This window comes from Oreochromis aureus, linkage group 16, assembly GCF_013358895.1.
Source record: "Oreochromis aureus strain Israel breed Guangdong linkage group 16, ZZ_aureus, whole genome shotgun sequence".
Classification (NCBI taxonomy): domain Eukaryota; kingdom Metazoa; phylum Chordata; class Actinopteri; order Cichliformes; family Cichlidae; genus Oreochromis; species Oreochromis aureus.
The window spans coordinates 12,573,171-12,586,439 of record NC_052957.1 but is presented as its reverse complement, the minus strand read 5'-3'; the positions used below and the strand labels follow the sequence as shown (position 1 = coordinate 12,586,439).

Genomic DNA, 13,269 nt, shown 5'->3' with positions numbered 1-13,269 from the left:
CCCTGGATAATTTAAGTGTTTCCTCAAGTCTTGAGTTGCAGTTTATTCTGCGTTGTGAGGTTTTGGAACTGGAAATCTCTAAAAGTTAAAACTGTTAGATGTGAACCTACAAACTTGACTGTGGGCACTCTTCAGATTTTATTATGAGATGAAACACACACACACACACACAGTCCATCCACCCTGCTGAAAATGGAAGTGCTACTAAAACTCCAGCCTCTTCACTTTGTGTTATATTTTAAAGCCTTCTTTGCATAACTTAAAGCGCTGACCCCAGGCTGCTGTTAATGTCCCTGAGATTTAATGGAAGAAGATGTGTGTGCATGTTTGAGCCCCAAGCCACAGTTGTCACATTTGCCTGTGAGCACAACCTTTGGAATAGTTTTGCCCCACATACAGTATGCAAACTTATTATCATGTGAAATAGTCCATGTAATTATTAACTAACACACACACTTTTTTTTGCCTTTTACAACACAAAAACTGTCACTGTTTAAACCCGGAGATTAAAGTTGGATTTTGCCCTAAGATTGGGTGTAATGGTGCCACATCAGGAAAATGCGTAGAAGCAGGTTGTTAAATGAAGAGCACAGAGTGACGTAGAAAAACTGCAATAAAGCCAATATCTGCATCTGAAACATCATCTCCATGTCTTTTGATATTTGTTGAGCTGTTTGATTTGAGCATTGCAACTGTTTATGCACGTTCTTTTTTTCAGCATATGAAAAGTCAGTAGAGAGTATTTTATATTAAACTGATTTAATTAACTATCTCCATGTCGTTAGCTGGAAGCATTGCCAGGTTGCAGCATATGAAAAGTCAGTTATTTTAACCCCTCCTTTAATTAATAGCCATATCATTTCAGTTGATTGATTGCAGAGCCATATAACATTGAAAGAGGACAGCGTACTTAATCCTAAATCACAAAACAAAGTCAGATCAGATAATTATCAGGAAGGTGTCCATGGAGGTCACAGAGGAAGGGAACCGTGGGTCATTTTCTAATAGGCATTTATTTAGTTGGAAGTCTTTTTGAAACAAGAGGAGGCGCCCCCTGCTGACTATTGAAAAAAATATACAGGTTTGAGTGGTCTTGAGCAATAGTTCTCTAGGCTTTCTGAAGGTTTTTCAGAGTTTTTCTTTGAACACTGGCCAGACCGTATACCCACGGGAAGAGGATTAGGGCCACTGGAAAAAAATAAAAAAGTGGGCACATCTTTTTTTTTTTTTTTTTTTTTTTCCAGAATTCTGAGAAAAAAGTCAGAATTCTGACTTTTTTCTCACAATTCTGACTTTTTTCTCAGAATCCTTTTTTCCCAGAATTCTGACTTTATTCTCAGAATTCTGACTTTTTTCTTAGAATTGTAAGAAAAAAGTCAGAATTCTGGTAGATAAACGTGCCCCCGTGGCCCTAATCCCCTTCCGTACATTTTCAAATAAATTTTTGGGGTTTTTTTTCCTTTGGAGGTGGTTGTTTGTTATACCTTCTCACACTGACCGATGAATCACTAAATCATAAAAAAGGCTCCTAACTCAAGGGATCAACTGGTGTTTTGTCTACACATAACAGACAACTTAGAAAAAGAACCAACTTGAAATGGTAACTTCAGGCATTTTACTTGTAGCCTGTCACAAAAACACGTCATTTGTTACTATTTCTTTATATGAATCTATGAAAAATGACAAATACACAATTTGACAGGCAAAAAATGTTGGTTTTGCACCATAGGGTGATTCTCAAAGAGCTATTAACCAATACTTGGCGTATTCACAAAATATTAAAAGCTTGTCAAAGTGAGTTCAGGTTGTATATTAAAGAATGAAGATACAGTTTCCAAATACTGATTTTTGAGTTCATTAGAATTGTGCATAGACTGTTTTTGCATTTCATACTGTATTTCCATGTTTCAGTAAATTGCTGCACCTATTTCCCATTTCCCATATCCTATCAAAATATAAAGAAATCAGGGGTGAAGAGTCAAGGATTTTACACAGTAGTGTAGGATGTACAATAAGATCTAATATAAGGTTTCTCAGTTTTAGGCTTCCCAAGCACTCAGTATTCTATTGTCCTTTGAAAGTCAATGAACCTAGTATAATTTCTGAGAGTGCGGCACAATCAATATTCAGAGGAAGTAATAATGCCAACAAAAATGCAGCATCCATGAGAGTAAAGCAGTGAAGTGGTGAACAACAAAGCAATAGATGAGCTAGTATGAGAAGGTTCAGGTTCCTTTATTGATGCCCTTAGGTAGATTTCTTTTGCAGTTAAAAGAGCAGGCAACCCATCAACCAGACATCAAACACAGACACTGGACACACTGGCTACACATACAGAGGGAAAGAGAGCGTTCTCCAAGCTTCAATAAAACCACAGCTTCAAACCCCCAAACTAATAAATACTATAAAAAGGCCAAAAAGCCTGAAAAAATGTAATAAATTAATAAATACATTCAAATTAAGTGCACAATTTGCAATAGCTTTTCAGCTTTTTCCCCCTGGAAAAGCTGAAAATCCCACAGGGGATGGGAATCATCATTTAAGAGCTGGCAATCCTCTGCAACTGTCTGGTATACATCGACTGTAGGCTAAGCTGCAATTTACCAATCAGCTGCCCTGACCAGTTTACAGTTTAACTCAGTTTGTTCCTGTCCTTCAAAGACAGGGTACCATGACACCAAGGAAAAATATAAAACTGACTCAGTAAAAGATTTAAAAAATATTGTCATAATAGTCTTATCAATATGAAAGGAGGACCTCGATGACCCTTTTTCAAGATTCAAGATTCAAGAAGTTTATTGTCATGTACACTGAAAAACACATTTGGTACGCAGAGTCATGAAATTCTTACTTTGCAGGTTCCCTTCACACAACTAAAAAGACTAAAAACTAACTTAAAAGAAAGTAATAATAAGTGAGTAAAATAGTGCTTGTAGATCTGGTGTAATTAGAATTCAAAGTGCAAGTAGTTGCAACACTGTCACAGTGATAATATATACAGAGTATGCAATATTACGGTGTATATGTAAAGATACGTACAAAAATTGCAAATTTCCAGGTTATTATAAATGTGTGTGTATGTATATGTATATGTGTGTGTGTATGTATATATATATATATATATATATATATATATACATATATATATATATATATGTGTATGTATGTATGTGTATATATATATATATATATATATATATATATATATATATGTATATATGTGTATATATGTATATATGTATATATATATATATATGTATATGTATATATGTATATATGTATATATATATATATATATATATATATATATTATATATATGTATATGTATATATGTATGTGATATAATAAAAAAAAAAAAAATAATAGTCCCCAGATATTTGTAGGGACTCATTCCTTGGTTTGACCCTTAATGTTTGTTGAATCAGATGTGCTGGAATTTTTCCTGAAATCTACAATTATTTTCTCGGTTTTCAATATGTTGAGCTGGAGATGAGAATCTTTACACCACCTGACAAATTGCTCAATAGCATGTCTATGGCTGGTTTTCCTTTCTGTGCATGTAAAAGACTGACAGTGACTGTGTCATCTCCATACTTTAAAATGGCCCTACCATCAAGCATCCTACTGCCATGGAAACCTTTGCCCCTCCCCCCAATCACAGAAAGAGTTCAAAATGGGGGTTTCTGTTGTTGTTCTGTACTAAAACTCCTACGTGCATGGAGAGACTTTTTAACTACAGTCAGCAAAATGAATTATGAAGAACAAGTTTTGCTTGCCAATACCCCCCCTTTTTTGTACTTAAAAATTCAGCCCTTCAAGCAAAATGATAATTCATTTAGAAGAACAATTAAAATTGATGTTTGAAATTATTGCACAGTAGTACAGCCTACACACATCACAGACAGCATTCATGTACTGTTATACACAAGTATGCAAGTATGCTGTTAAAGCTTTCAGGTTGTGATCCTCTCTCTGCTCAGAAACCTGCTGCTGGTCTCACTGCTGACACTGAGATCATTGTTAAAATGCATCAACACCAGCGCTCTCGAGCGTACACTCATCCATGAAAACACACACACACACACACACACGCACTTACCCTGAGCCTTCCTTTCAGTGATGCTAACACACAGTGACATTGGCCCTACTCTTTCATCCGTGCTCACACAGCGCACACACACACACACTTAGGCACATTTTTTTGTCTTCGTAAGGATAGGTTGTTGTTGATCTTGTCATCCATTCCAGTTCTTTTGTTTATATATTTTATATGCAGGAGCTCTTTAAATTTTTAATTGTGTTTATGTGTTTGTCCCCAGACTCCTGAAGAGGGCGCTACCACTGTGCTCTCAGCTGCTCTGTCACCTGCTCTGGAGGGAGATTGTGGAGGAGGTTACTGGGCCAATGGGTGCAGGGAGATGACAACACCGCTGACCTTTGATCCCCAGCTGCAAGTGAGCCTATGGGAAATCAGCCTCCAGTTGCTGAACCTCCACTAGCATGAGACAAGGATGACCAACAGGACTAAACCCATTTGACAACATCAGATAAAAAAGACCCTATATTCAGGGCAGCCAGCCATTCTCTCCTCCCTTTTTTTTTTTTTTTTTCATACTTCACATCAGGGCGTTGCTAGAAATTTGTTACGAGTGTCATAATCCAGTGCTGGACTGTGATTGGTTGTTTAGGGAGCAAAGACCTCTTTCTTTTAGGGTTTTTTTTAGTTTTATTTTTTATTTTCTTGTTTTCCAGACCTGCCAAAGAAGGGCTACAGGGGATGGAAGACACTTTTTTTGCTTTTCACTGTGAGCAAGCAAACATATTTGCACACAAACACAACCACACTCTAGGGTTGTAGCTATATCTCATTTTGCTGTCATGGATAGCAGGCAGTTGCTGGTGGGGCCATCTAGTCAGATATCAGTTAATGGCACCCACCAAGATATGATGAATTTGATTCCCTGATCGCGTATCAGAGAATCAGACATCTGCTATGATATAAACCTTACTTGGATTTTTCAATTAGTCCAGCCCATAATAACTAAATGCCTCTTGGAAGCTTTTTCACATCAACAAAAAATTCCAGTAAAATAATCCAAAAGCTTAATTTTGGCAACAAAATAACATGTTGGTCAAACCCTAGCATACACGCACATACAGTACACACATATTTATACACCATGACAATGATCTGATCTGATCCTGCCTTGCTGTGGCAAGGGAATGTGATGTCATCAGTTTGCGTTGACACATCACAGCGATTTCTCAGATCGTCTTGCCATCCGGCCTCTTTTACTGGGAGCACTTTGTTTTTATTGGTTACTATTGAATCCTCATGTTAACTGCTGGTTGTAGTTGCATGAGTAGATGTTTTTACAGAAGAGAATTTAGCTAAAAAAGCTAAGAAACCATCATTGTCTCCTCTTCCCTCTCTCTCCGGCGCTCAGTAACCCAACAAAAGACTGCTAGGGGGATTTGGGATGAGGTTTAAAAAAAGTGAGATATTTCAGATAAAAGTAAGCCTAAATTTGGAATGATTCCCCTTCGACCCAAGAGTGATGAAACGTTTGGTTGTGTTGCTGTGAATTTTTATGCTGTTATTTCTAAAGCAGAATTTCCAGCTGTTTCTGGTTGTCTGCTCAAAAAAATTTGAAAAAAAAAAAAGGTTTGGGAACAGACCTCAAATTCCTTTTGTCACCGTTTTCCTTTGTGATCTGTGCTAATCGCTTTTTTCTGTGTCTGTGATACGTGTGCATGTATTATGCACACAAGCTAAGAATTAACTCATGTATAGACCCAATTCATGCTGATGGATAGCACAACAATGGCTAATCCCGGAGGAACTGCAACGAGAAGGAATGCGAGAGAGGGGAAAGCACATTTTTTCAGCATTCAAACTGTGATTGGTTCCTCATTGCTGCTGCTACTGCCTCTTCCTCATTTGGCGCTGCTCCCAGTGCATTGTGGGACTGAGATTTCCCAGTGGTGAGAATCAAACTCCATCTGCTGAGCTGACACACACACACACACACACACACACACACACTCCGAAACATTGGAAGCAGTACATCCAGGCATAGGCTTATCCAAACAAGCGCACAGCAAATAAACACGTCTGTCTGTGATGCAGGAACATGCTCACACACTCTTACACACACATACAAAGACACACTTAATGCCATCTCCACTGTGATTAACATGTTTTAGCTGTGGGGATGAAAAATGTTATCTCAAATTAATTAAGTTTTGGCTAAAATCCTTAACCACAAGTCACCGCTGTAGTCTATGTGTATGTTGTTGCTTTGAATAAAGACAGTTCGCATCCAGCATTCATTATGATCTGCCGTATGTGGAGCAATAGTATCACTGTGGTAGCTAATTCAGCCAGTGGCACAGAGTCAGACATGAAGAATAGGAACAAAGTGTAATGGAAGAAAATGCATAAAGGAAAAAGACATCAGCTTTAAGGCACTCATGGCTTAAATGGTTAAATTTAATGTGATTCTTGCTGTTTTGTCAAGCAGCTTAAGTATTTGTCTCAATTCAGAGACGAAAAAATCGTCCTTCAGAGAATTTGTAGGACAGACTGACCCCCGCTGCCACAACCGTTAAATCAGACGACAGTCTAAATTTACAAGGGGAAAAAATAAAGGCGTATTTGCCCCGTCCTTGTCATCTTATAAAGTCATTTTTGGTTTATGTTATTCATAAGTGTGTTGGGCTTTTTGGTTCATGTGATATATCTACCGATGATGGGTCACCCTAACCCAAATATCTGCCTAATATCTTATGAATATTTGAATATATGAGTTGACAAAGATTGCCCAAATGCGCAGGAACCTGCACTTTGAAGGGAGGCATTATGCTAAAAAACCCTTTTTAAGATTCCCAGGACTTTGCGAGGATTCACAATCTCGTGGCAGTCGGTCCTATGAGTATTACAAATACTGACGGTATAATACTGAAGCCGTTACATTTGGAATTTATTAGTTTTGACTGATACATTTGGCTGAGATGAGGAAGCCATCTGTATTCATCTGGCTTCCAGGTATTCAGTATCTATTATTATCTTGTGCCAAGTCAAATACGCTGAATTGTAGGGGGAAAAATTTTGAGGGGATGAAAAAATGACAGAAAAAATAAAAGGAACGCCTCCCGGTCATAGTTATTATAATTATCAGGGTGTGACACAGACTCTGATATGATGTGAACGCACCATAACTCCAAGACATCAAAGTTTACATCCCATAAGAGAGGCTTATTCTGATTAGAAATTAAAATATAATTTTAAAGCAAACATCACAGGGTTTTTTTTTTCTAGATTAGCAATTGCGTGTGGGCTGACTCTAAATACCAGCAATATTGCTCAGTCTTTTGAGTGTTGTATTGTTTTTCAGGCTGCTTGAAAACAGTTTTTTGCCTCAGTGCTTCCTTTGTTTGACTGTGTGGTTGCCCTTGGCCACTGTAAGGTACTGATTAAATAACAAACAACCAAACCTAGTGCATATCTATATATCTATATATCTCTCTATATATAGATATATAGATATAAAATGCACATCCTTCCGTTCACACAAATAAAAACACCAGCCTATCCACTCAGTGGCGCTCATTGAAAGGCCTACAATGTGACATACATCCTGTCAAAGAGCTACCGTGTTTTTCTCAGTCCAGCTGCTACATTTTATGTATTTTATGTATTGATGTATTTTAGCTGGAAAGGGCGAGTGGGGGGAATGTCACAGACTCTCCCTCCTATCTGAGCACAAGGTTTTCCAAAGATGAAAGGAGGAAACGCGCACGGATCTGTCTCAGTGTGCTTATCGTGTCGACGTGCAGAAGTGGCTGCTAAATTATCACTGATTACCCGGTTATATACGGTATTTAGCGTCCTCCTGAAGCATTCTACACAGACACGACAACACGGTGAACTTTCTGAACTCGATTTTCAAATATAGAAAAAGAACAACAGCTCCAGTAACTGTCTGTGATATTATCTGTGTGTTGTTTACTCGTATATGATCGTTTCAAAGCGTTGGAGGAGACCAGTGAAGACGTTTGTAGATTAAAAATAGCCATTCCTCTGAACAACCTGGGATCACATTTATATTAAATGTTCCAGTCCCAAGTTCTGCAAAATCTTAAATGTGTATATTTGCACTGGTGTGAAAAAGTGTTTTTTCCTTTGCTGATTTCCAATGTTTTTGTATGTTTGTCACACTTAAATGTTTTAGATAATCAAACAAATTTAAATATTAGACAAAGTTAACACAAGTAAACACAAAATGCAGTTTCTTAATGAAGGTGTTTTATTATTAAAGGGGAAAAATTCCAAACCTACATGGCCCTGTGTGAAAAAGTGATTGGCCCCTAAACATAATAACCCTTAGCAGCAGCAATCTGCAATCAAACGTTTGCAATAACTGGTAATGAGTATTTTACAACGCTGTGGAGGAATTTAGTCCCACTCATCTTTACAGAACATTTGTAGTTCAAGCACGAAGCACTTTTTTAAGGTCATGCCGCAGCATCTCAATCGGATTCAGGTCAGGGCTTTGACTAGGCCACTCCCAAGTATTCATTTTGAGTTTCTTAAGCTATTCAGAGGTGGAGCTGGTGTGTTTTGGATCATTGTCCTGCTGCAGAACCCAAGTTTGTTCCTTTTGCTCAGGAGTGGTTTTCATCTTGGAACTCCATGCAGACCATTTTTGCCCAGTCTCTTTCTTATGGTGGAGTCATGACCACTGACTTTAACTGAGGCAAATGAGGCCAGTTCTTTGGTTCTTGTTCTGGGTCCTTTGTGACGTCCTGGATGGTGTAACTTTGGGAGGCTGGCCACTCCTGGGAAAATGCATGCTAAATCATGATTTAACAAGGTGGGGCAATCACTTTTTCACACAGGGACATGTAGGTTTGGATTTTTTGCCCTTAATAATAAACACTTAGAAACTACATTTTGTGTTTACTTGTGTCATCTTGGTCTAATATTTCAATTTGTTTGATGATCTGAAACATTTAAGTGTGATGACAAACCAAAAAATCAGAAAGCGGGCACTTTTTCACACCACTGTATATGAAGTGATATAAAGATGTAAACGGGGGTAAAACCAGATGAACTGAGTCCTTACTCTGGTACTATTCCAGTTAAAAGAAGCCACATTCTGGTGTCGTTTAACCTTTATTGCATACAACCCTAAACTGTTTTCTCCTTTGTTGTGAGTGCGACCTTTCAATTGAGCCCCTGGAGGCTGCAAATCGAAGACATTTCCCACCTCAAATCCATTGTAAACATTCAGTGCACCTGGGCCCCCTGAGTTTTTATTGAAATGTGTGGACTGTTTTATTTTTATCATTATTTCGTTGTTGTTGAGATGAACATCTTATTGCTTTTGCCGTGCCTAAAAAAGAAAACTCCCTCACCTATGTGTTAACTGTGAATTTTTTCATGTAGAAATTAACTTGTAGAACTTGTGATACCGTCTTGTCCTGTGCATTGATAAGATTTTTCTCTCTCTCTCTCTGGAGTGATTGGAGTGGAGGTGAAGAATGTTGGTGCATGAATGACTGTGCGTGCGTGCGCGTGTCTCTAGATAAGGGTGTTGATGTCTATGATCTTTCTTTTTCTTTTAATTTTTTTCTTTTCTTTTTTTGGGGGTCAATTATTGTGACATTCCAGCAGCAGCCGCCACCTTTTCTATTATCCAAAGCCTCTCAATAAACATATCATTGTGCCATTTGCTCTCCATCCTTCTTTCCAGTGTGTGAGTGAGAAACTGTCAGTCTGATGTTGCTCGACATGAGACAGCGAGCCTCGAGCACTGTCTGAACTTTTGAGACATTCTCAGATCCATCAGTGAAACGTACACACACACACACACACACGGTCATTTTTCCATTACAACAGAGGACATTATGTTCACTTAAATTGTTTTTCTTTAGACTTACAGTGCCTGCCTGATCTTAACTTTAATCTTACGTTTACCCCGAAATTGAATGATTTTTAGAGCCTCACAGTATAAACAGTTTTTTTGCAACCACAGTGAAAACAATGCAATTCTCACGTTTATTTCTTATATAGCATTAATTTGGCACATTACTATCCAAAGCAAGCTAAAGTTACAGTCTGTGTGATTTCAGAGTGGTTGTCTGCTTCATGTCTTGCACCCTCTATTCTAAACTATGGTAAAAATTGAAACTGAAAATGAGCAAAATTTTGTCTCAGATGAAGAACAACATGTGATATTACACATTATTTACAGTATTTAACAGCAAAGCCAAAAACCAGATGCAGTGTCTGGAAAATTAAGTACAGCCAGACTCAGTAGACACAGAAGCACTTTAAGCTGCACTTTATCAGTCTCTAAAACACTGTTGAGCCATTTTCGCCCACTCTTCTTTACAATATTGTTTCAATTCGTAGAGGTCTTCAAGCATTTTCTTCAGGGCCACCACAGCATTTCACTGGGGTCGAGGTCTGGACTTTGGTCTATTGCAACCCTGGGAGCTCCTCCTTCCTTCCAGTCTTTTTCTAATTTTACTGCCATGAAGTTTAACATTTAACATCCAATCTGAGGCCGGTACAGTCTGAGATGTAGCTCTTGGGCTTTTTATATTTTTTCTTTTCTTTTTTTTGTAGTTTCTCTGAGCATTTCATGGTCAGAGTTTAGAGTGAATTTGCTGAAATGTCCACTCCTGGCAAGATAGGCAGCTGTCTTGAATGCCTTCCACTTGTGAATAATCTTTCACACAGTAGGATGATTGATTTCAGATTGTTTAGAAATGGCTTCATAACCTTTCCCAGATTGGACAGCAACAATTGTCTCTCTAAGATCATTGCTGAAGTCTTTCCCTCTATGGCATTGTGTGAATGCACACACTTTTGTCACACTTTCTGATGTAATCATGTGTTTTCTATGGATGCAGCAACAGTCTACTTTATTGTGCAACCTGCTTCTTGCTCAGAACTTTGAAAACAACAATTTATGCCTGTTTTTTTTGTTGTTGTTGTTGTTGTTTGTTTGTAGGAGAACCTGCATCTGATATTTTTTAATACTCACAGGTTGTTTTCAGATGCTTCTGTGGAGAATTGGCTTCCTTTGAAATTTTTCTAATTAAATTAATGGAAGTACAAACAATGTTACAGAAATATTAACTAGAGACGGCCTCAGTTCACCTTTAGTTTGCCAATAATAAAACAAAGTCAGTGACGTGCTGGTATTCATCGTGGTAAAAAACTGAGGGTTCAAAGAGAATATATACTTCAGTGCACACAGCAGACTGGAGAGCCTTCAGACAACATAAACCTCTTCTGAAGTTTTTCTGTGAAGAACTGCAATTTAGGCTTTCACCATCACGCCACTTCATAGCTGAATGCTCTGGTACGATCAGTACTTTGAATTTGCAACTTGCAATCTGTGAGTCAAGCTACCCTCAGCAGGTCCTTGGTTATTTGTGGTTATTTGTGGGTAATGATAAGCTTATACCTTTTAATACTCTGTCCATGTTATGAACCCTGCAAGAACATTTTTAAAATTAATTAGTTAATTAATACATTTTTTGAGGAAATCACACGCACCCATAAAACCATGAGGAAAAGTCAAGAATCCCTCACTGATCCTGCCTACATATATTCATATATTGTAAACCCAGTAAAAGTGTGACATCTGTCTGCGTGCGCATGTGACAATTAGAGGAGGCACAGAAGAGCAGGTGTTTTCTCGCCTTAAAGAAAAGTAAGAAGAATCAGAGGTAAATCAAACCCCCAGAAAGATTGACAGCTCATCTGAATGGCAGGAGAGGAGAGTTACATCATGTATATGTCTATTTCTTAGAATTACTATCTGACACACTCTCTTCAGCTCTCTGTACTACCAGCACACATATAGCATGTCTGCGCTTAATTGAGTGCTGTCTGAGTTCACTCGAGCAGAAAAAGGAAAGAAAGAGCAACCTAAAATGACAAAATGGCCATCCTCATTTATGTCAAGGTAATTGGCGCTCATACTGGAGAGATTATGGTTTCTAACAATGAGTATAATCCACAGCATCATAAACACGCTTAATAGGTTCATATTGAACCACTGAGTGTCAGCGCTCCCAGCATAAAAGTCCTTATGGAATAACTAATGAGCTCATTGCATGCAAATGCTTAACTTAGTAAGTGTCTAATAAGCATTCATTTATGTGATTACCTCCAAACGACTGAGAAGACACTATTGCTCATATTCAGGTCGGAACAGGTTGGCACACTTTGTTTGTGCAGACGCCTCAGATTCCTCAAATATCTCTGGGAGCACAGTCATAGGTTTTTCTCTGAGTCCACAAAACACGTGTAGACTGGCCTAGTGAACTCCCATGCCTCCTCAGTCATCTGTGAGACTGTGAAAACCTTGCCCACAGTTCCACGGCCAAGATGGAGCCTGCATATTTTCTCCTCTATCTGAAGTCCAACTGTCAGCCGGAGCCTCCTTTTCAACACCCTTTCCTGTAAGGCCAAAAAGTGCAATGCTTGTGTTATAATTGGCGCGCATACTCTGATCTCCTTTTTGGAAAGGGAACACATTTTTACTTGAGGTGTTAGTATTGGTAAAAACTGCAGGTTCGCCAAGTCAATCAGACCTTTTTTGCACACTCAAGGAGCTGCTGTCTGTTAGCCATTAGGGGAAAAAATGAAAGTTCAAAGCACTGCAATATAAGTTTAATTTTTCTTATATGCAATCTAGGGTTTGCACAAAATATTCTGGCAGTCCACCCCATAGCTGTCAATATATTCAGTTCTAAACCTACATTGCCCTTCACAGAAACACGCCAGTAGCATGGCTAAAAAAAAATCATTACAACTCAAGGACACTAAACATAAACCTGCTATTTGGAACTGGTGATAAAAAAGAATAAAAGCTTACTGTTGTGGGTAAAATGTAGAGGCTACTTTATTTCAGGAAATAAAATGTGAATTTGCTTCTGAAAGGTACAGAATCACCATATTATCTTCATGCATTACAGAGTTGTTTGTTATGACCCACTGCCTCTGAAACAGATTAGCTCTGAATGTGTTGCTATGTGGAACCTTGACGGATGCATTTGAGGAAGAGACGAGCATATTCGCTCTTTTCTGCATTTATTTTTTAAAGATCCAACCCACTGAGCCTCTAATCACAAGTGCATCCCAAACCTGTTCACAAGTTTTGCTCAAAGTTTTTTGAAGGACTTTTTCTTCCATATCTGAGGTCAGCTTGCTGAACAGATGTGTCCAACAGATGTCCAGCTGT

The 13,269-nt window shown here is 38.3% G+C and overlaps 1 protein-coding gene across 1 annotated transcript in view; it reads left to right on the top strand.

The window, feature by feature from the left end:
* Nucleotides 1-9,734, top strand: part of LOC116311977 (dehydrogenase/reductase SDR family member on chromosome X-like) — a 35,310-nt gene extending 25,576 nt beyond the window's left edge. The window contains exon 7 of the mRNA XM_031729221.2: nt 4,321-9,734. Within this exon, the coding sequence (XP_031585081.2) occupies nt 4,321-4,500 (180 nt within the window). The 3' untranslated portion in view covers nt 4,501-9,734. The remainder of the gene's footprint in view (nt 1-4,320) is intronic.
* Nucleotides 9,735-13,269: the final 3,535 nt, after the last annotated feature.